Source organism: Sciurus carolinensis, chromosome 19 (genome assembly GCF_902686445.1).
Source record: "Sciurus carolinensis chromosome 19, mSciCar1.2, whole genome shotgun sequence".
Taxonomy (NCBI): domain Eukaryota; kingdom Metazoa; phylum Chordata; class Mammalia; order Rodentia; family Sciuridae; genus Sciurus; species Sciurus carolinensis.
Window position 1 is genome coordinate 12166934 of NC_062231.1, and position 23548 is coordinate 12190481.

General features: G+C 44.8%; 1 protein-coding gene across 9 annotated transcripts in view; it reads left to right on the top strand.

Moving 5' to 3' along the window:
• Nr2c2 (nuclear receptor subfamily 2 group C member 2) overlaps positions 1-23548 on the top strand; it is a 63267-nt gene that overhangs the window by 19758 nt on the left and 19961 nt on the right. For all 9 annotated transcript variants that reach the window (XR_007106250.1, XR_007106249.1, XR_007106248.1 and 6 more), the window contains one exon: positions 17202-17312. Coding sequence is in view for 6 of the 9 variants with exons in the window: in XM_047534617.1 (XP_047390573.1) it covers positions 17202-17312 (111 nt within the window). In the remaining 3 variants the exon portion in view is untranslated. The remainder of the gene's footprint in view (positions 1-17201; positions 17313-23548) is intronic.

Sequence of the window (23548 nt, forward strand, 5' to 3'; positions counted from 1 at the left end):
CTGTCTGGGTCCCTAAAGTTTCCATCAGAAGGTTAGGATATACTTTTCTGTTTATGCAAAAAAAAAAAAAAAAAAATCATTGGGATTTTGGTAGGGATTGCATTGAATCAGTGTACATGGCCTTGGATAGTTTCAGCATCTTGACATTATGTCCTCCAGGTCCATGAACATAGGATGTCTTTGCATTTATAACATCTTTAATTTCTTGGAGCAGTGTTTTGTAGTTTTTAGTCTTTTTCTTGGGTGGTTATTCTTTTGATGCTGTTGTAAATGGAATTAATTTCCTTTTCAGACTGCAGTGTTTAGAAAAGTGACTGATTTTTGTGTGTAGATTTTGTATCCCACAACTTTGCCATACTTATTCTAACAATTAGAGCTTTCTTCCATATCAGATCCCATTGGCTACAAATAGAAATAGTTTTTCTTCCTTTCCCATATACATGCCTCCTTCTTTCTTTTTTGACCGATTGCTGGGGCTAGAACGTGCAGTAGTGTCGAGCAGAAGTGGCAAAGGCACACACATTCTTGTCTTGTTCCTGATCTTAGAGGAAAATTTTCTGGTCTTTCCTCATTGAAAGGCAGTGATGTTAGCTGTGGATTTTCATGTAAGGCCTGCATGATGTCAAAGGAGTTTCCTCTATTCCTCATTTTGGTTGAGTATCTTTATCGTGAAAGGGACTGAATTTTGTCAAGATGCTTTTTCTCCGTCAGTTGATCGTGTGGGATGCTTTTTCCCTTGGTTGTACTGATAGGGTGTGTGATTGATTAGTTTTGGTGTTCTGAGCCATTCCTACGTTCTTTGAACAAACCACTCTTGATCATGCTCATATTCCTTTTAACTTGCTGAATTCAGTTTGCCGGTATTTCCTTGAGGATTTTGTCATTGGTAAGTGATGTTGGGCTACGGTTTTCCTGTGTCTGGCTTTTGCATCAGGGTGACGCTGGCCTCGGAATGAGTTTAGGAGAGTTCCCTCCTCTTCAATTTTTGGAAGAGGTTGAAGGATTGATGAAATTCTTCTTTAAATATTAGGTAAAATTCACCAGTGAAGCCATCTGGCCCAGCACTTTTCCTTTTTGGGAGGTTTTCATTTACTTATTTGATCTCCTTACTAGTTGAAGGTCTATTTTGATTCTCTATTTCTTCATCAGTCTTAGTAGGTTGTATTTCTAGGAATTGGTCCCTAGAAACATTAGTTAATCCAGTTTTGTGGGGCACAGAGTTACCGCTAGTACTCACTTACAATTCTTTTTTTTTTTTTTGCTGTAACATCTGTAGTAATGACCCCGCTTTTATTTCTGACTAGACGTTGTCTTTTGACTTACCGTCGTGGATGGAGAAACGTCGGAGTTTAAGTGGAGTGTCCACACCTCTGTCCTCTGCAGGAGTGGGTCTGTTGTGTAATTATGTAACGCGCCTCCTGGTGTCCCCAGTGCAGTTGTGAAACTCTCCTGTTTTCCATTGGAATACATCAGAGGAGTTCTCACTTCCTTCCTTTGTGGAAGCATTCCTTCTAGCCTCTGCCCTGGCCTGTCCTTCCTGGTGGTGGTTCTGGCTTGCTGTGAACAGCTGTCAGCCCTTCTCTCTTGTTTTAGATCGTTTCCTTGAGTCCCTGTTTTTTTTCCTCATTCCTTTATCACTTTTCCTTCCCTTTTTATGGAGAACATGCTTCCATAGCTTCCTGGAAAGGGTGCATCAGAGATGGATGGTGTTTGATCTTTGATTTCCAAACATGTCCTTGTTTACTCTCACATGCTTAACTGGGAGTTTAGGAAGAGAAACCCAGTTGAAAAGTAGTTTGACTTAAGAATTTCGAAGGCATTTCATTGTCTTTCAGCTTTGGTGTTGCTTTTGAAAAGGTCAAGGCCACTCTGTTTCATTTTTAGAAGGTCTGGCTGTGCTGCCCAGGCCAGTCCTGAGCTCCTGGGCCTCACCCTGCACAGTGCTGGAGCGACAGCATCCCCCTGCTTAGGCCTCACAGGTGACCCTCTCTCTTCCGCTCCTCCCACCCCAACTGTTAGAGCTTTTCTTTACCTCGTGGTTATGTCCCTTAGCAGATGTAGCTTTTCAGATGCATGATGCGGGGTGCTCAGATGTCCTTTCGGTGTAGGAATTCCCATCTCCTGTCTTAGGAAATGGCCTTACACTAGTTCTCTGGTCGTCTCTTCCCTCGGCTTTGTGCGGGACTTTCTAGAGCTTCCGATGAGCTGGATCTTGGCTGTCTCCGGCTAGTGGCCTCCTGTCCTCCTTTCCCTCCTGTGCCATCTCTTCTTACTCTCAAGATGGGCACCAGTGCCCATCCACTATCTGCAGGTTTCTTTTCTGGAGTCCTTCAAGTTTTTCTGGGCAAGAATTCTTCAGTGTGTCTGAGAGCTACAGGCCTTGCTGCCAGCGTCTTGTCCTTGTTTGTTGTAAAGCTGTGGCACAGGACATGGGAGCGGGGTGGCGGAGAGTCCCCTTTCCATGCTTAAGCTCTGCCGTGTCTGCCCTCAGGAGAGGGAGGGGAGAGGGCTGCCTCCTTCACTGTGCAGATGCGTCCTCCTTCTCAGGGTTCGGGCCTCCTTGTCCAGCTCCTCCATACCTATGCGCCCTCCTTTCTGCAGTGGAGGGAGAGCGGGTGGTGGTGGCCGTGGATTGCCAGCGGCACCCCCTGAAGCCGCTCCCTTGGTTTCATCTGCTTCTTAGCTCAGCTTTCTGCTGAACCAAGAGTCCTCATCTCATACTGAGCCTCGCAGGGCTCTGAGGGGAGCGCTGGCTTCTCCTTAGTGTGCGCCTCTGCAGGCTTTTAGGGCGCAGCTTCGCTCGCTCTGCTGGGTTAGCTTCCACTCCACCATCTGCTTTCCAGCTTCCGAAGGTCTCTTAGCACTTGGGGTCCACTGTCATCTCCTTGACTATTCTTTTTGTCCTTGTGTGTTTGGACATTTCATTATTATTCATTTATTCCTTCTTAAATGTGACATGGTAAAGGAATAGTGATAATAAATGCATGTATTTTCCGTATCTCACTGGAAGTCAGGAAGTACCTGTCCTTGTAAAGTGAATTGTAATTGTTCCCAGTGGACTTTTAAGGTGCTCCGGAAATACCTCCTTCGTTTACCACAGAATTGTTAGGAGTACTTCCTGCATGCTGGACGTTATTTTCGTTTTCCAGATGAAGGCTTTGCTAACGTGATTTTCTATTCTGTTAGAAATAGACAGTAAGTGCCTGAAGGCTAATGAAGTGTCAGGAGAACTGCAGTGCTGCTTTGGAAAGACTGAAAATGACGGGTGTTAATGTCTGGGCCCCTTTAGGGGACATTTGTCTGAGGTGGTGGAGTTTAGGTGGAGACGTGAATGAAGGAAGAGTGGGTCTTGTGAGTTCCTGGGCGAGGGTGCAGAGGCGGGAGCATGCTAGGCAGGGAGGGCGCGGGGCAGCGCTTGGCCCTACAGGAGCATCAGGGCGGCCTGTGTGGCCGGCGAAGGGAGAGTGGGGATAGGGCAGGGTGGGAAGCAGGCCACCGTCTTGGGTTTATAGGCCTTGGTGAGGGATTCGTAGTTCATTTCACGCGAGTTGGGAGCCAGTGGAGAGTTTTGAACGGAAGAGTGAGCTGTCCTCAAGGGTTGAATCTGAGCCCGAGAGCAGCAGGTGCAGCCATTCCTCGGCCTGATGGACCAGGCTCTTCTGCCGGAGCAGAGGTGGGGGTACTTCCTTTTTTAAACTGCAGGGATGTCCACAATCCCTGCAGTGGAATTTCTCTGGGTGGCTGTAGCCATTCTACATGATCCCTGGCCTCCTTGTCCATGTGGATGGAGCCAAATTATATGCTTTGAGCTAAATTGATAAGATTTCTACCCTTTAAGAATTAGAAAATGGACATTTTGGATATTACATAATACAGAACCCTGTGTTCTGTACGCTAAAAATAACAGCTTCTAGAAAAATAGGACATGGAGTAGACCAGAGAACTAATAAAAATAATAACCCTCATAAAAAGCAGTTAAAGATTGTTAATCCTAATAAAGACAACTTATATAGGATTTTGTCTTACAGTGAAAATAGTTTTATGGAAGAAATTATAAGGCAGGGTTTAAGATGCCGACTGCTGATGAGGTTTGAGAGAGATGCATACGGTGCGTGAAGACGGGAGTACCACTCGGTGAGCATGTCCAAGACGACGTGTGTTCCCCGTAGCTGCTGTGCCAGTGCCCTGGGTGTCCTGTGATGTCCCTCGATGACACAAGGCCTTGGGGAGCTGGGAGCAGTCACCTGTGAATCAGTTCGGTTTCTGCAGAGGCTCTGACTTGGTTTCTGTTGACAGTTTATAGGTTACGTTCACATTGAGAAATGGCGTGGGGGCTGGGGCCGCGGCTCGTGGGAGAGCGCTTGCCCAGCATGCGAGGCCCTGGGTGGGAGCCTCAGCAGCTCGTGGGAGAGCGCTTGCCCAGCATGCGAGGCCCTGGGTGGGAGCCTCAGCAGCTCGTGGGAGAGTGCTTGCCCAGCATGTGAGGCACTGGGTGGGAGCCTCAGCACCACGTCAATAAAATAGATATGGTCCCCATCTACAACCAAAAAAAAATAACTTGACGACAGCACTTCCCAGTAACATGGCAGCGTGTGAACCCTCGTACGTGCCAGACCCTGCGGAGCCCGTAGGTGTGCGATCTCATTTACCCTTAACAGAGAGCCTGCGAAGTAGTACTGTGACATTTTTCATGTGTGTGCGGAAGATGGATCCCAACCAGGGCCTGGCACATGCGAGGCAGGCGCTGTACACGACCTCTGCCCTTAGCCCCTGTCACTTCATTATCAGGGAAGCTCAGGGTATTGGAGAGGGTTACGGAACTCTTCTACTGTCGCATAGTGAAAGAGGGCACTGGACACAGGTTCCAAGGGCATAGAGGATCAGGGCCTTGTACAGGCCCCCAGCCTTCAGAAAAAGGAGTAACGAGACTCTCAGAAGAAGGCAAAGAGGATTGGGGGGGAACCATGTGGCCCCAGAAAGTGATGGAGAGAGAAGTTACCTGTAACAGCTTCCAGTTCCCGTATACCCTGGCCTTAATGTCGAGGGTCCAGTAAACATCCTTACAACAGACAGCCCGCAACAGAGCAAGTTAGAGTGACCTTTGTGGCCAGACATCACCAACCAAAGAAACCTCTCCAGTTCTAATATCTGATCTGTGTCCAGTATGTCACATGTCAGGGTTATTAACCAGTTTTCAAGTAAGATTAATTGGGCTTCTTTTCCCCGTGAAATCAAATAAATTATCTGTTAAGAGTTGAAGTCCATGGTTCTCAGATATTAGGTACACTTGTGGATTCTAATTGGTGGGGAAATATTCTTGGGAGCCGTGGTGTGATCTGACTTTTTGACTTCTGCCAGTCAGGCAGGTGTGAAATTGTTGCTTGCTTTTTCCCATTAATAACACTAATTCTTTTTATGGACTGTTGATGCTGCCTCATTTATGAAATTGTGTTCTCAAAACTATTTTTGTTTTGATTTGTCCCTTTTCACTAGTTAGTAAGAATTCTTTATTTAGTTGTGGTGTGAACTCCATCATTGGTTCAATACTTTGCAAATATCTTTATTATAGCTTTTTATTACATTTTATATTTATCGATCTTTTTCTTTGTGGGTTGCATTGTCCATATCTTATTTCCCTACCACATGGTCATAATTCTTAAATTGTCTTATGAAAGTTTTAAAGTCGAACCTTTTTTATTTTTTATTTATTTATTTTTTGGCGCTGAGATACTTAACCACTGAGCCACATCCCCACTCTTTTTATAATTTTTTTAGAAACAGCGTCTTGCTGATTTGCTGAGGCTGGCTTTGAACTAGTGATCCTCCTGCCTTAGCCTCCCACGCCACTGGGATGACAGGTATGCACCACTGTGCCCAGCTTAAAGTTGTACCTTTTAGACTTAGGACTTTGAACCTGCTGAAATTGACATTTGAGTCTAAGATGAGGATTTATAAGGGTCAAGTTTCCAAAACTTTATTTTTCATCCTTAAGAGTGTCTTGAAAGGTAATATATTGGAAAATTTAAAAATTAATTGTAAAAGGAATATGATTTTTTTATCATCTCACTATACGAAATGAAAATCACTTCCACCTATCCTCTGTTTTAGTGAGTTTTTTCACGCTAAAAGGATCTGACCAGCATCATTATAGAGGAGAAAAGGTATATTTGAGGGCTCATGATTTCCGAGGTCTTAGTCCATAGGAGGCGGCTCCATTCCTTGGGGCTCGAGGTGAGGCAGGGCATCATGGTGGGAGAGCGTGGCAGAGGGGAGCAGCTCACATCATCAGGAAACAGAGAGAGAAACTCCACTCTCTAGATACAAAATATATACCTGTAGCCGCACCCCAGTCCCACCTCCTCCAGCCACACCTACCACTTCAGCGAATCCCATCAGGGATTAATTCACTGATTGGGTTAAGATTCTTACAACTCGTTCATTTCTCCTCTGAAACTTCCTGTATTGTTTCGCATGTGAGCCTCTGGGGGACACCTCACATCCACACCCTAACATCCTCCTTACTCCTTGCTTTACAGTTCCTTATCTACAAATGAGGTACTTTATTGCCCTTGGTTGCGAGTTCCAGGGAGGCTGACGCGTCCCATTTGCTGTTGTGTTCCCAGTTCCTAAAATACAGTACCTGCAAGATAGTGAGCATTTAAGATGTGTGTATTGACTGAACAGATGTGTTTTTTTAATCTTTTTTCATATGCATCTAATTACATAATGCATATGATTCTAATTGTAATCACAGTGTGACTACAACTTGGTGTCTTAAGATTTCATGAAATGTTAATTCACAAATATTCTCTTCTCACCAGGTTACTCTATAACCTGCATGACCACTACTTTTTATAGCTGAATAATGATATATTTTATAATTTACTAACCCATATCCTCTTGGGGACATATAAGTTGCCTTGGACCTTTCTCTACTCTTAACACTGATAAATACATTTATTGTTTACCAGTCAATGGGCCTGAAGGCAAAGAATGGAAAGCAGCTATTGCTGACTTAAACAAAAATGAGATTCTTAAAGAATATTGAGTTAAAATGTATATGAAGATGGATGGACAGACAGATGGAGATAAGCTTTACACCAGGAAAAGTAGAGAAATAACTCCGCAACTCACAACCCCTGAAATCATGCTGCAGAGCCAGTGTGGGGCAGCTGTGGCCACGCACCACCACGTCAGCCAGGCTGCAGATGAGCCATGGCTTCCAGCTCAGTCCTGGGCTAGTGCATCTGCCTGATCCCGGCTCCCCTCGTCCAAGGGAAGCCGGGACTGCAAGTTTCTGGTGTTTTCTGGAGGTAGGCTCTTCCTCATCCACACCCCCAAGAGCAGGCATTCCTGTCTTCCCTAGAGAAAGAATTGAGGACACACTGATAGCCATTTCTGTATTGAAGATACATTGTGTATAGTAGATTCCCATAAGCAGAATTATCAGGTCAGAGAGCATGAAAAAATTTTTATGATGAGAAGAGACCTGTTGACCTTAATAGTTTAGTCTTGGAGCTTTTTGCATCTGCCAGCTGATCTCTTTGCTTTTATTTACCTTTAATTGACTGAACTTAGTGAATGCACTGTTAGGTTTCTTAGAATTTCAAATAGCTAGACAGGTGCTACGGTGCAGGCCTGTATCCATCGGCTTGGGAGGCTGAGGCAGGAGGATCGCAAGTTCAAGGCCAACCTCGGCAACTTCTCGAGGACCTAAGCAACTCAGACCCTGTCGCTAAATAAAATACAAAAAGGGGCTGGGGATGTGGCTCAGTGGTTAAGTGCCCCCGGATTCAATCTCCAATACAAAACAAAAACAAAAAAATACCAAAAAAAACTTTAAATGGCTGTGGACATGGAAAGGCTCCTAGTTTACTTGCTCAAAAAAAACCAGAATCATCTCTTTTTCCCTTTAGTTTTCCCTTTTGGATTAGGATGCCTGCGTTTGTGGTAGAATCTGAAAAATGGCTGCCATACTCATTTAACTGAAGTTGCTGTAAGTTAGTGCACGTACAAGTTTTTGAGTTGAAATTTGTGGTGGATTGCGACATGAACTTATTTTTAAAATATCCCGCCTTTCTCAACTTCCTCCTGCAGCCCACATAAAAGTGTATCCACATAACCTCTTTCTTCCTACTCCTCCTTCCCGAGGCAGTTGCTTAGTTCTTTGATGATGGGGAGCATCTTCTCATCGTTGTTTGCTGAACTATTAAAACAGATACTGAGTCAAACAGGAGATAGCCAGCCTGGTGACGGTGTTCTTGTCTGAAACTCACTGTGACTTGATGAGGTCCCTTTCTTCAGTGAGCCTGGGGACTAAGACTCAAGCCTTTCTTTGGGCCTGCAGTTCTCCTGATTCGCACTGTCTGCATATGTCCATCTTCCTACTAGAGTAGGAGGCCTCGGGTCCCAGCTCTGTCCTGCATTCCTATGCCCAGCACAGGTGGGTGGGTGTAGGACATTAGCCCGGTTCTGTACTCTTGTGGGTGTTCCTGTGCTTTTACGTTGTTGCCTACCTTTGAATGAAAGAGGAGCCTTCCCAGACTCGGTATTAGTGAAAACACGAGCCTGGTGCCTTGTGAGGTTGAAGGTGTAACGTGCAGAACATGTGGGTTCTCCACGTCTTCATCCTCACAGTTCTGAAACTGTTGTCACGGTGATGTTCTTGTGAGCCCTTAAGGAAAGGTGATGCTTGAGGGGAAGGAGGTTGGAGGAGAGAATTGAGCACAGGCAGCAGTCTGAGGAAGGGAGAACTTGGGAAAGCAGAGCGTGCCTCCCCTCAAGTGCGTCTTCCGCAGGAGCCGTTAATCCCATTATTAGACAGACTGCTTCAGCAGCTGGTGAACAGCAGGAACATGTCGCTTTTGCTTCCTTGGTTACAGGGAGTGATAGTGTACTTGACCTTCAGCAGAGCAGGGTCACAGAGAGGGCATCTTTAAACAGCCTCGTCTGGTTTCTGTGAATGGAATCTGCCCTGGCCGGCTGGGAAAGCTCATGCCTGTGAATTCCTCAGCCACCTCCTGGCGTTTGGTGTTTGGTCTGGGAGTTGCTGGGCGAAGAGGTAAATAAAGCTGCAGGGAGCCGTTGGCATGGTGAGTGAGTGGCCCGAGGAGAGCGGGGCTGCAGGACGAGGCTGCTCTTCCTGCTTCTGGGGGAGCCACTGTGTAACGCAGTGCATGTCAACAGGCGCGTGTTTCTGAAGCAGTTGGTAAAATAGCAGAGGTTTCCAGCAGCTCAGTGTGTGGTGCTGTGCTAAGCTCCTAGCAAAGTGTTTCTTCTAGGAACTTGTATTTGGGTATGCTGGAGAAATTCACTTGGGGCCAAAGCTACTTGCTTGTCGGGTATTTTTTCTTTTCTTTTCTTTTTTTACAAGTTAATCTGCCTGCGAACAAAGCATTTATGAACTGTATTGCTCTTAAGCATTGTTATGTAAAGTAGTTGTTGGGAAGTAGTTGTTGACTTTGGATCTTTGTTTTTGTGCCAAGAAATTTAGTGGTACAGTTTCCCCTTTTTAAAACCAAACTAGCAGCTAGAAAGTACAAAAGTTGGAAAATCAAGTCTGATATAAATTATGCTCATTTATAATGTTCGGGTTTCATTTTTTCACTGACTTACTGTAGACAGCTGGACTTCCAGACCTTGGAGAAGTAATCCCTGGGGAAGGGGCTTGCAGGGGGCCTCATAAACTCTGACCCTTGGTGGGAGGTGTAGGGGACTCACACCTCCTGTCTGCGATGCAGGTGGCGACGCCAAGAGGGTTGACTGCTCAGTGACCTTTCCCCACCCTTGCCGTGTAATGGTGCTTTGAAAAGAAAATATCAAGGGAGGATGTGTCCTCCGTGTCACTGCAGGCTGGGGGTGGCTGCTGGCCCGAAACCCTTTCCTACTCAGGCATTGACATTGCCCTCGTTTCAAGGGGAGCGTAAAGGAGAAGTTGGAAGTTCTCGGTGGCGATTGTCACGTGTTGGGTCTGCGTGCTGTGTTTCCATCAGCATGAGCTCTGTTGCCCTGTTCATTACCCAGGGGACTGCTGCAAGTAAACCCCAGAGTACGTTGTAGATGGAGAAATCGTGAGAGATGCACGTTGACCGCGCTGTGAATGTCTTCCTCAACCTGGATAATCTGTCTTTCAGCAAATGACTGTGTAGAAACCACAGAATATTTCCTCCTAACATTTGTTTCTTTAAAAAAACAAAACACTGCCAAGGCGGCGTAATGCTGTGATGGAACGGGAAGGTGCTGCTCCAGCGTGAAACGTGACTTCCCGCTGGCGGCAGACCTACTTGGCTTCAGCACTCGCCTTGAGCTGCACCTGCAGGGTGTCTAATTAGCAGAGAGAGCGAGTGGAGTCAAAGAAAGGTCTCCGCAGAGCCCCAGGATCCCAGACTTCATATGGCTCCCCTAAGGTGGTCGCGGTTCATTCACTGCAGTCCTTGTGGGGCCTCGTGTGTCTGGGCTTGGGAACAAAGACTGTTCTCCTGCCCTCCAAGGTAGCCATAAACAGGAAGGCTTCCAGGGAGACACCTGAGATGCCAGGCTTTGGAGCCAGGCTGTGTCCCACTCAGGGACGCTGAACGTGTGTTGGAAAGGAAGTGAAGTGAAACAGGTGGTGTCGCCCTCTCATCCTGCGTTGGAGACTGTGCCCTGGAAGGCGCACAGCCAACTGTACAGCCGCACCCACTTGCTTATGGTATGCAGGAGTCCTTTGCGCTCGCAGCTTTCCTGTTGGAAGATGAGATGTCCTCAGCGGGCCTAGCTCACCTGGGCGTTGTCCGCAGGCGCTCACACGGCAGCGTAAACCGATTCCGTCCCAGCAGTCGAAGGGGTAGAAAGTAAGCTGCGCAGAGGCCAAGGCTGGTGGCAGACTGGAGCCGGTGGGTGGGAAAGAGAGAAAGTCCTCAGTGAGTCAGAGTATCCTGCTACCCGAGGGTCCTTTTATCATGGTGCTAAAGGATTCTCGGCAGCATGCTTCTGGGGGGAACGATTTCCTGCCCGGCCATCTGTTCATAATAGTAGACTCTAAGGGGGCTGGGGAGCTAGCTCAGTCGGTAGAGTGCTTGCCTTGTAAGCACAAGGCCCTGGGTTCGATCCCCAGCACCACACACACACACACACACACACACACACACACACACAAAAAAATAGTAGACTCTAAATTCACACACAACTGCAAGACTGTCTTAAGTGGACCTCATGGCATCACTGTCTTCAAGGAAGACCGTGTTTAATCTGCCACCCAGAAGCCACCACATCTCCTTTCTAAAACCCCAAAAGTAGGGGGTCTCAGACGTTCAGATGCTCAATTAAGCATCTCCACACAGAATCTCAGGGATATTTAAGGCTACGTGGGGGGTACCTGGCATTGAATTTAGGGGCACTCAACTACTGAGCACATCCCCAGCCCTGTTTTTCATTTTATTTGGAGACAGGGTCTTGCGGAGTTGCTGAGGCTGACTTTGAACTCGTGATCCTCCTGCCTCGGCCTCCCCAGCTGCTGGGGTTATGGGTCTGTGCCACTGTACCCAGCTAAGGATATTTTCTTCATCTAAATTTATTGCTGAGCCCACTGCCAGTGTGACCCTGCCTTCTCAGGTAGTAGTTTGGACTTCTCATGTAAGAGGAATCGTAGAATGTGCAAACACTCCTAACTGGGTAAGGAAGCCAAAATTTGGGGAGTAAACCCCACATATAGCTCAGGCAAGTTTGCAGAACGCTGAACAGCGCTGTCAGGGCCCAGCCTGTGCTGAGCCCTGTAGCCATCCAGCCTTCTCTGCAGAGGCTTGAAGGCAGGGTCACTGTCCATTGCTGTATGCTGTAGCACACAGCTCCAGGGTGACAAGGATAAGTGGTCCTCAAGTAAAGCGTGGACCATGGTCACCATGGCTTGTTGACTTACAAAGCTCTTTTGGTCTCTCAGTGAAGCACTTTTTGAGTATAGTTGTTATTTTAAAGATCAATTTACACATAAGTTTAAAGTTTATCCACATATAACTCAGTGAATTTTCCCAGAGAACATTTCCATGTAAGCACCCAGGTCAAGAATAGAATTTCCTAAAAGCCCAGGAGCTCTTCTTATGCCCCTCCTTAGGGGTGACCACTGTCCCCGTCTCTTACATCATGGATTCAGTGAGGTTCATTGTTTTAAAAAAGAAAATGCAGCTTTACTAAGATGTAATTCACATAACTTACAATTCACCCATTTAAAGTGTACAATTCTGTGGCTTTCACACATTCACAAAGTTGTGCAGCCGCCACACTGCCTAATTCCAGAACCACAAAAAGAAACCCCAGCCCTCTTTGCCATCCCCCCACCCCGCCCTACACAACCATGAGTTTACTTTGTCGTGATAGATTTGTCTTCTGAACATTCATATGAATAGAACCGTAGAGCCTGTGGTGTTTGACTTCTTTACTTCAGGTGCTTCGTGTTGTAGCATGTGCTGCTAAAAATGCCCTGTGGTGTGGGCCGTTTTGTTCATTAGTCGATGAGTGTTGCGTTCTCGCTTTGGAGCTATTAATTAGGAACAATGCTGTTAGAAACATCGTGCACTCATTTTTCTGTGAACATGTTTTTATTCTTCTCATATGTACCTAAAAGTGCAATTGCTCGTTGAATGATACCTCCATTTTTAAACTTCTGAGGAACTGCCAGATTGTTTTTTCAAGTGACTTTTTTGCGGTCCCACCAGCTGTGCGTGAGGTTCCTTTTCCTCCCTCCTGCCGCATCCTGACAGCGCTTGCTCGTTCTTGCGGGCCTTTAAGTTGCAGCCGTCCTGGTGTGGAGTGGGCCCTCTCGTGGTTTTGATCTTGTCCTGTACTTACTGGCCATTTGTCTATCGTCTCTGAACAAAGGTCTGTTTGATCCCTTTGATCATTTTTTATTATTCTGCTCTTAAGTTACAAGGGTTCTTTATATATTCCGGATACGAGCCCCTTATCAAATATGTAGTTTACAAATTATTTTTTCCCATTCAGTAAATTTTCTTTTCACATTCTTGATATTGTCCTTTAAGTGCGAAAGTTTTTAACGTTGACAAAGTTCCATTTTGTGTATTTTTCTTAGGTTACTTGCGCTTGAAGTGTGACATCACAAGTTCCTATTCTGCATTCCAGCGTTCATCAGCATCGCTCTTCTGAGTGTAGTGTTCTCTGTATCCCTCATTCCTCTCACCACCCGCAGTGTGGGAGGGTTGCGGCCCATCCACAGGAACGTCAGCACTTGTTATTGTCCATCTATTTTGTAGCCATTATAGTGGAAGTGGATATGAAGTGGTATCTCCTTGTCACTTTGACTTGAATTTTCCTAATAATTAATGATATTGAACATCTTTTCCTATGCTTATTGGTCATTTATATATCTTCTTAGAAGAATGTCTTTTACCTATTTGTTTTAAATAATTTTAAGTTGCAGATGGACACAATGCATTTATTTCATTTATTCTTACATGGTGCTGAGGATCAAACTCCATGCCTCACAAATGCTAAATAACCACGTGTTCTACCACTGAGCCACAACCCCAGCCCCTCTTATATCTATTTTTAATTTTTTTTTTTTTAATAATTTTAATAGTTTTTAATGTATGATGTGTAGCTCAAATATAAGGTTTTCACGAATTTACTCCCACTTTGTGGGTTATCTTATTTTTTTAATGGTGTCTTTTGAAACATAAAAGTTTTAATTTTCTTGATGTCCAGTTTATCTGATTTTTTTTTTTTTTTAAGTTAAGCTTTTGGTGTCATCCCCCAAAACATCACCTAGTCCAATTTCACAGTTTTATACCTGTTTTCTTTTAAGAGTTTTGTAATTTTTTGACTCTTCCATTTAGATCTTTGATACATTTTGAGCTAATATTTTATATATAGTACAAGGTAGAATCCAAGTTCATCCTTCTCATTAGATGTCTAGTCGCCTCATCTCCATTGGTTGAAGAGACTATTTTGCCTGTTCATAACAAAATACAGTAGGTTACAAAGCCAGGAGATAAACAAGGAGAGAAAGGATTATTACTCGTAGCAAGTAAGGAGAGCGCCAGAGAGAATTCTCAAAGTGGCACCTCCTGAGCAGAGGAAGCAAGGGCTTTTGTGAGGAAAACTCAAGCCTATTCGTACAGGAAAGACTGATCATCACACGTCACATGTCAGGGTAGGCACACTGTCCCGGGCATGCTCAGTTCAAGGTCATGCTTTCTCATGAGTTAACATGTTCTAAGAATGGCTACAAGACCTCCTCCTGGGTGGAGAATTTAGTATTATAATGAGCAAAGTTGACTTGAGGTCACCTGAAAAGGGTGGACCAGGATGCCCAAGCGATTTTGGCTGGTTCGTGGTTCTGGAGTGCCTTATCTAAAAGAGACAAAAACTTTGAAGGTATATCATTTAAAGTTGTCCCCCTGTCCGCCCCCCCCCCCCCCCAATACACACACTCCTGTAATCCCAGCGACTTGGGAGGCTCAGACAGAGGAGCATTAGTTGGATGCTAGCCTCAGCAACTTAGTGAGAGCCTGTCTCAAAACAAAAAAGAATTCGGGGTGTGGCAAAGCGCCCTTGGGTTAAATCTCCAGCACCCCTCCCCAAATCATGTGAACGGGCATGTGAGTGTTTATTTCTGAGTTTTGTGTTCTTTCCCATTGGCTTTTGTCTTTATACAGAGACGAGGTTTTTTTAGTTGTAAGTTGACAATTGATAAGTTCATGTGTTGTGAGTTACAAAGAATGAGATTTATGAGTACAGCGTGGGGTCGTTAGCATGCCCATCATTTTACAAACACTTAGTTTTAATTGTGAGACTTACTGAAATTTATTTTCAGCAGTTTTGAGCCATACAGTATGCTATTGATTTATTCACTGTGCTGTGAGGTACATCTCAAAAATAAACTTGAGAGCGTTTATGTTCTTTGAGCATCGCCTATTTGCCCATCCCAAGCCTCTGTAACCCCCAACCCGCTGTTTCTGTAGGTTTGGTTGTTTCAGATTCCATGTGGGAGAACTCGCATTTCTCTTTCTCTGCTTGGTGTATTTCACTTACCATAATGTTCTCTAGTTCATTCGGGTCACAAACAACAGCCCTGATTTCAGGATGAATAGTGTATTACATGGTGTACACGCACCACATTGTCTTTATCTCTTAATCTGTTGGTGGACATGTAGGTTGATTCCATGACTTGGCTGTTGTAAATAATGTGACGCTGAGCGTGGCTGTGCACACGTGTCTTCCATAGACTGGTTTAAATCTTTAGATGCGTTGCCCAGAAATAGAAGTTCTGGATCCCACATGGTTTTGTTTAATGTAGGTTTGTAATAAGTTTTGAAATGAAGTGTGAGTCTTCCAACTTTGCTTCCCACCACCTCCTGCCCCAAGATTGTTTTGGCTATTTTGAGGTCCTTGCATTTCCATATAAATTTTACAGTTAGCCTGTCAGTTTGCGCAAAAAAGCACCTGGAGGGTGAATGGGGTGGTGCACACCTGTGATCCCAGCTACTCGGGAGGCTGAGGCTGGAGGATCACAAGTTCAAAGCCAGCCTAGGAAAGTTAGCAAGATCTGACTCAAAACAAAAAATTAAAAGAACTGGGGATGTGGCACAGTGGTAGAGCACTTGCCTGGCATATATGAATCCCCCCCCAAAAAATAAATGAATTATAATAATAATAAAATAAAGAAAAGAGCTTACAGAATTTTGGTAGAGATTTCATTGAATTTTGAAAGTCAGTTTGGGAGTATTGTCACCAGCATTTTAACTCTTCTAATCCATACGCACAAATTTCTTCCATTTATTTAAGTTGTCTCAGATTTCCTTCAGTGATGGATTATAAGTTTTAGAGTATAGACCTTCCACTTACTTTGTTAAAAGTATTCCTAAATATCTCATTCTTTACAGTCAGTGAGATTGTTACCTAATGTCATTTCAGATTGTCGCTAATGTATAGAAATACAAGTGACAGTGGTGTGTTGATCTTGTACCCTGCAACCTTTTCTACTCATTTTCCAGGTCTAAGTTTTTTTTTGTTACTTGTTGTTATGTAAGGTTTTCTCTATATAAGGTGATTTAATCTGCACACAGGTGATTTTCTTCTTCCTTTTCAATCTAGATGCCCGCGTGCCCTGCCCTCCCTTCCCCTCTCCCTGATGGCCCTGCTGGCACTTCCAGTGGATGCCCCGTGCAAGTGAAAAAGCAGACCTCTTTCCTCATCTTGGGGGAAAGGTCTCTTTCTTTCTTTCTTTTTTTTTTTCTTTCTTTCTTTCTTGGTAGATGCTTATTATTAAGATGAGAACTTAGTTTATTGAGTGCTTTTATAAAAGGGTGTTGGATTTTGTCAAAATGCCTTTTCTGTCAGTTGACATGACCATGTGGCTTTTGTCCTTGTTTTAATATGGTATATGAAACTGCTTGATTTTCATACATTGCACTAGCTTGAGTTCTTTGGATAAACCCCACTTATCCTGGTCTGTAATCCTTAGTATGCTCCTGGACTTGGTTGCTTTCTTTTGTTGAGGATTTTTTTACATCAATATTCATAAGGAATATTGGTCTTTTTTTTTTTTTTTTCCCTTGTATCTTTGTTTGGTTTTGGTATCAGGTAATAGTGGCCTCATAGAATGAGTTAGGAAATGTTCTCTCCTATGTTCTGGAAGTTTGTTAAGGTACTGGTTCGTGACATACTTTTAATCAAGGAAAATAATACTGTCTTATTTCAAGGTACCCAGGTGACCCCTCAGCACCTTGACCCTTGCCCTTGGGTAGGTATTGACTACTTTCCAGGTCCTGGTGATCCGGGTGGGCTTTTCCTAACTCCGTCCCGCTGGGGCCGGAAGGTTGGCAGGGCCCTTTCCTGCGCACTGATCCCTCCAGTTCTGTGTCGTGCTGGTTCTTGCGTCCCTGGCAGTGTTGTCGAGAGCCTTTCTCTAGAAACATCTGGCTTGGACAGATGAAAAAATTCAGAGAGTATATCTAAAGTTAATTTGGTAGCTCTCTTAAGGTTGGGCAGAGCAAAACTGAAAACTTCGGTGGTTTTCCTTGCACTTTCAATATTAGAAACAGCTGGTGTAAGGCTGTCTTTTATGGGCCATTCCTGTGGCAGATCTGAGTGCTGCCTTTGTCGTCCTGTTGACACCTCAGGATGCACGTTTGTCACAGCAAAAGCAAGAGGCATGGTCCTCAGACCCCTGTGCGACCTCCTGAACCCCCTTCTGATTTCACCCACAGGTACCACGTCCGCAGACCTATCGGCCGGAATCTCCAGGGATGACCAGCCCCTCCCCGCGCATCCAGATCATCTCCACCGACTCTGCGGTAGCCTCACCTCAGCGCATTCAGGTACCAGGCCAGCCACCTGCCAGGGACCAGGCAGCCTCCCCCAAGTCCTTTCCAGAAACAAACCTGCCTCAGGATGGGCGTCAAGTACAGTCCAACCTTGTCCGTGGAAAAAATGAAAGAAAATGTAATATTCATTTAAGGGTTTTGTGGTGCTGGGCATTGAACCCAAGGCCTCACTCAAGTCCGGGCAAGTGCTCTACCACCGAGCTGCCCCTCCAGCCCTTTTAACTTATCTCTAAAAAGTCTAAATTGTTATTTCAAACTGTTGTGATAAAGTAGCATTTTACACTTAATCGGTAGGCAGTGTGTATTACTCCAGGGCAGGGGCCCCTGGTGGTCTTTTCTATTTGGGGCAGTTAAGTTTCAAATACCGAACTTCTGTTTGCAGCATGTGCCTAATAGTCCCTGCCTCACAGGTTCATGTGAGGAACCCACGGGATGTTGCTCGTAAAGCGCTTCGGAGGGCCTGGCGGGAAGTAGTGTCACCGCGTGCTAACTACGTGTGATCACTGCTGCCGCTTTCACGGACTGTTAGGAACTTCCCGGGGCCAGGGCTCTGAGCCTGCCTCTGGCCCTCTGGATGTTGTTTTACTCAGAGAAGGTCGGCAACAAGCCGGGAGGAAGGGATAATATACTGGTGACAGATTAAAGATGCGTGTCACTGCATCAAGCCGGACCAAAAGGCCAAATCAAAACCTGTGAAGAGAGTTGAGCAGCAGGCAGAACATCGGCTGCACATCGTGAACGTGAGAGGTTCCGGGTGGGCGGGGGATTTGAGTGACTCAAAGGATTGCTTTCTTGTATAGTTTATTTTGAGCTCGGTGTCAGTAAATATTATTAGATAGTAACTAGATAATTCTAGAGTTTGCCTCCTCTTCAGAGATTTTATGGACTCTTCCTATTACAAACTGAAAATGTTTCTGCTGGGTAAAATGAAATGAGTTGTTAAATATTGTTGTCTTTGTTACATAGTGGATATATCATACAGAAGCCCTTCGTTTGCACTTGGAAACGCGTTTGGAAATGAAGAAGACCCTAATGGGGTGTTGCAGTTTGCCCAGGTTAGGAGCTTCAGAGAGCTGTTATTTTCTCTTTACTTTGTTCTTGTTTGCTGATGATGACTGAAGGTTGCTCCTTGTACAGTTGTGTGTGGCAGGTGTTAGATCCCCACTCTCCTGACCCCAGGAAAGAAGCTTCCTTCGTGCACTTCACTGTTACATCGTTTTCAAATCATGGGGAAGACGGTAGGGATGCCGTGGTTTCCCAGAGGACTGTCAGTGTTCAGTGTGTATCGAGAGAGTGGTGGACGTCCTCTGTATTGTCGGAAGAAGAGCTTCCTGTTTCCTTAGGCGTTTCCAGCACCCCATTTTATCTGTATGGTGAGGCTCTTCCCAAGCTTGGTGCTGAGCTTGCAGTTATCCCTCGGTGTGAATTTTGTTTTGTTTTTGTTTTTGTACTTTTAAAGGACAGCAGGCTAGTCAACAGGTAGGAGCTGTGTTTTTGAATGTACAGATCTGGGATTAAATTGTGTCTCCATTCAGCTGGTGACTTGGGGAAAGTTTCCAAGACCCTGTGGGTGTACAGTGCTGAGGTAATAGAACTTACCATATAATGTTGTGAAAGATTAGGTGAACTAAGGCCTGAAAAGCTGTAGGAAGCCAGCACATTGTTGTGATTTAATTCTTTTTTTTTTTTTTTAAACTGGGGATTGAACCAAGGGGTACTTGACCCATGGAGCCACATCCCCAGCCCTTTTTTTTTTTGAGACAGGGTCTCACTGGATTGCTTAGGACCTCCCTAAGTTGCTGAGGCTGGCTTTGAACCTGCAATCCTCCTGCCTCAGCCTCCTGAGCTGCTGGGATGATAGGCGGGCACCACTGTGCCCAGCTAATGTTTTATTTTTATATAATTTCAAACTTAGAAAAAATAGTACATACAAATTCATTGTGCCCGCCACTCAAGTTCGCCAGTTACTTGCTGTCACATTCTAAATGAGTATTTTTTCTGATCCATTTGAGAAACAGACTGTGCATTGGATTCATCATAAGGACAGTGACATTCTCTTACATCATCACAATACGTTTATCAAAATTAGAAGATTTAATACTGAAACATGCCATTACCTGGTCCATGCTCCATATTCCAGATTTTCCTTAGTTGTCCCAGTAAGGAGGGCTTGAGGTATTTTTTCCAGGACTGATGTTATTTTTAATACTGATAAAAATAATAAAGGTGGCAGTCAACCCAAGAAAAATGTATCTAGTTATGCAAGGCAGCAAAGGGTGATCTGACTGCAGCAGAGCCTGTGTCCATGTCACTGTGATGGCTCAGAAGACTCCGAGGAAGTAGGTGGAGCGTCAGCCCCCCGGGGAGTGGGGGGAGCGACTCTGTAAGCGGGTTGAGAGCTGCTGCTTTGGGGACACTGAGGTGCAGGGCAGGAGCCTGGGAGGCCGTGGAGGACGGCACACATCAGGCTCGGATTTTATTTTTTTAATTCAGGTTTTTAAAGCCATGAAAGTAAATGAAAAGGAAAATGTGTAATACACTGAGTTTTACATGCTGGGAATAATCAGCGCACCCACTTCTGCCGGTTCTCCCTGTTTGGGGTCAGACTTGGTATCGTTTCTCCTGCCCTCTCCGTGACTTGGAGGTTTTCCTGAAATAGTCCTGCATCTCCCTGTTTTCAAGTTCATGGTCTTCGGGAGAGTATTAAGAAAATGTTTTGTTCGGGTCTATAAAATGCATTTACTTACACCTACTTTTCGAGATTTCCATCCCATCTGGCTAGAAAGGAATCGCAGCCGTGCGCAGAGGTGCTCGCCTGTACTCCAGCTGCTTCAGCGGCTGCGGCGGGAGGTTCCCCGCTCAAGATCAGCCTGGCAACTTGGCAAGTCCTGTCTCACAGATTTAAAAGGACTGAGGTGTAGCTCAGTAGCAGAGGTAGAGCACCCCGGGTTCAAACCCTAGCACCACAAAAGAAAGGAGGAAGGAAGGAAGGAAGGGCTTGGGCTATGTATGTGTATGTATTTTTTTACATTTGGTGTCTTGGCACGCCGTGCATGCCTGTGATCCCAGGCACTCGGAAGGCTGAGCAGGGGAATCACAAGTGTGAGGCCAGTCTCGGCAGTCGAGAGAAAGCCTGTCTCAAAACGTAAAAGAAAAGGGCTGGGTGAAGGTCAGTGGCGAAGGACCTGGGTTCGGCGCTGGGGGCCAAGGAGGATGGAGTTTGCGCACTTGAGCGTCCCCTGGGTACGGCCTAGGCTGGCCCAGGCGCCCGGGGAGAGCGCCTGTTCCCGCGCCGCGGGGTCTGCCTGGAGCTGCGTCCTCTCCCCTCCTCCTCCCACTCCTCTGGCTCTTGTTTCCTGCACGTCCCTTTGAGCTGCTTTGTTTGTTCTCTGCCCTTTTGCTGGTTCCTTCGCCACTCTGCTCTCCGGGGCTTAGAGGAGTTGGCCTGTTGGTGCGTGTTGAGCAGGTAATACTCGTGCAGCGAGACCTCACCCCACCCGCAGGCATGAAAAAGGAGCAGCCTTTCTCCTCCCGGGGTGGCACAGCCCTCGCCCAGGGGACAGTGCCATTGCCATATGGCCTTCATTCCTCCAGAGTTAGTCTTGTCCTGTCAGTCTGCAGGACAAGGACACATGGGAATACATCACAGTGGTGACTTGTCTGCTTCTTGTTTGCTCCTGCTCTTTTTAAGTGTTTTTTTTTTTTTGAAGATGGTTCCATATGGTGCAAATCAGACTTCCCATTTCGCTTGAGACCCCATTTTGCCACACTGCCCCCAGAGAGGTTGTCCCAGTTTATACTCCCACCAGCCCAATGTGCATCGTGCTGTACTATTTTTTTTTTGTACCAGGGATTGAACCCAGAGGTGCTTAACCACTGAGCCACATCCCCAGCCCTTTTTAATTCTTTTTTTAGAGAATTATTTATTTAGGGTCTCACTAAGTTCTTAGGTCTGTGCTAAGTTCCTGAGGCTGACTTTGAACTCGGGATCCTCCTGCCTCAGTCTCCCGAGTGGCTGGGACTGTAGGCACATGCCACTGTACCTCACCATGCTGTACTTTCTAATCTTGTCAGTTTGCCAAATGAAATAATGTCATTGCTGTACAAATTTTGCACTTTTGATATCTACTCACACACATGTACACACATGTGTGTGATATATGTGTGCATGTATATCCATATATAAAAATAAAAATTGGTGGGCATGGTGTTGCATACCTGTAATCCCAGCAGTTTGGAAGACTGAGGTGGAAGGATCACAAGTTTGAGGCTAGCTGCCACAATTTAGCAAAACACTGTCAAAAAAAAACCTTTTAAAAAGGGGGGTCAGAGGATAAACCTCAGTGATAAAGCACCTTGGGTTTCATCCCCAATGTCAAAAACCAAAACAAAACAAAAAAATAAAAACAAAAAATTATTTTTTTAGTAACTAGGCTACTACTTAGATTTTATGTATTAAAAAAGTTAACTGTCCCATCCTTACATTGCCCCACTCCATTTACTTTTCAACCCGCAGACTTTTTGAGAAGTATATGTGATTCTGATTATTACATTTAAGCACAGTTTATGAACCAAAGGATAAATGCATATATTAAAATAATAAGTCTTTCTAGAACCACCACTGTTAAATGACCCAGATCAGCCAATCAGCTACGTACCTGCTTTGTAGAGAGAAACCAGGTTAATGCTTAGAAAACATCGAAGGACCATTTATTTAAAAAAAAAAAAAAAAAATTATGGAGTGCATCAGTGGTACTGGCTGCAGTTCTTTGCTGCTGTTCTGTGTGACTGTAAATGTTGGAGTTCCTCAGAATTCCATCCTGGGCGTCCTTGCTCCTCGGTACACTCCAGCTGAGCCCAGGACTTTGCCTATCATTATACACCAGTGACTCCCAAAGAAGTATCTATGGTCAAGACCTCTACTATGAGCTCCGTGGAGTTCATAAATCTCTTTAGACATCTTCTTTGACCCACGCTTATTCAGAAGTGTGTTCTGATTTCTAAATATTTGGGGATTTTTCTGGTTCTCTTTCTAGAACTGATTCTAACTCTTAATTCCGTTGAGGTCTGAGAAGACACTTTGTATGATTTCTAGTTTAAAACTTTGTTTTGTGTGCCACATTGTGCTCTCTTTGACGAATGTTCCATCCACAGAAACTTGAGAATAGTGGTGTTAGATAGGATGTTCTATAAATGGTAATCATACCACATTGATAGTGCTATTCAGGCCATCTATTTGTTTAATGCCTCCTTGATGATGGGGAGGCATTGAGTCTCCAAGCGTATCAGTTTTTTCATTCCACCTTGCAATTTTGTCATTCTTCCCTTCCCTCAGTTCTTTTGTTTATCATGCTGGGGATCAAACCCAGTATTTGCATGTTAGACAAAAATACTAAACTGTCAAGCTATATACCCCCAGCCCACATTTCCTTGATGCTCTGTTGTTAGGTGCATACATGTTTAAGATTGTTACACCTTTTTGGAGAATTGATCCCTTTCTCATTATGTAATACCCCTTTAAGCCTGATATTTTCCTTGTTCTGAAGTCTACTTTGTTTAAAATTAAGTTACTTAGCATTTCTTTTAATGAGTGTTCATATGTTACATCTTTATTCCTTTACTTTAATCTGTGTTTTTATACATAAAATGGGATTTCTATAGGTAACATAGTCGAGTTTCTTTACCCAACTGATAGTCTCTTAATTGGTGTGTTAGATCATTCACATTTAAAGTTATTGATATACTTGGATTAATATCATCCAGCTCTATAACTGGTTTTTGTTAGTTGCCAGAAGCTTCTCCGCCTTCTCTGATTCTGAGTGAGCAATTTGTATCATTCCTCTTATATCCCTTTTCATTTGAGGTGACTTCAGTTGATACCCTGAGTTTATTGTATACATTTTTAACAAATCTGTTTGCCTGCAGATAATAATTTTCGGTAAAGCTAACCATATTAAAGTGTAATCACGGCGTTTAGTGTGTTTGCAAGGTTGTGCAGACACCCCGCTGTCTAGTCCCAAAACACTTCATCGCCCCTGTGCCCATTAAGCAATTTCTCGCTGTCGCCTTCCGGAAACCTCAAGTCTACATTTTGTCTCCGTGGACTTGTTGATTCTTGGAACTTCCTACAAATGCCAACACACGAGATGTGCGACTTGCTTCTGGCTTCTTTCAGTTGTTGGTCCTGGTCGTGCCTATGTCTCTGTTGCCATCCCACCTTGCATTACGCG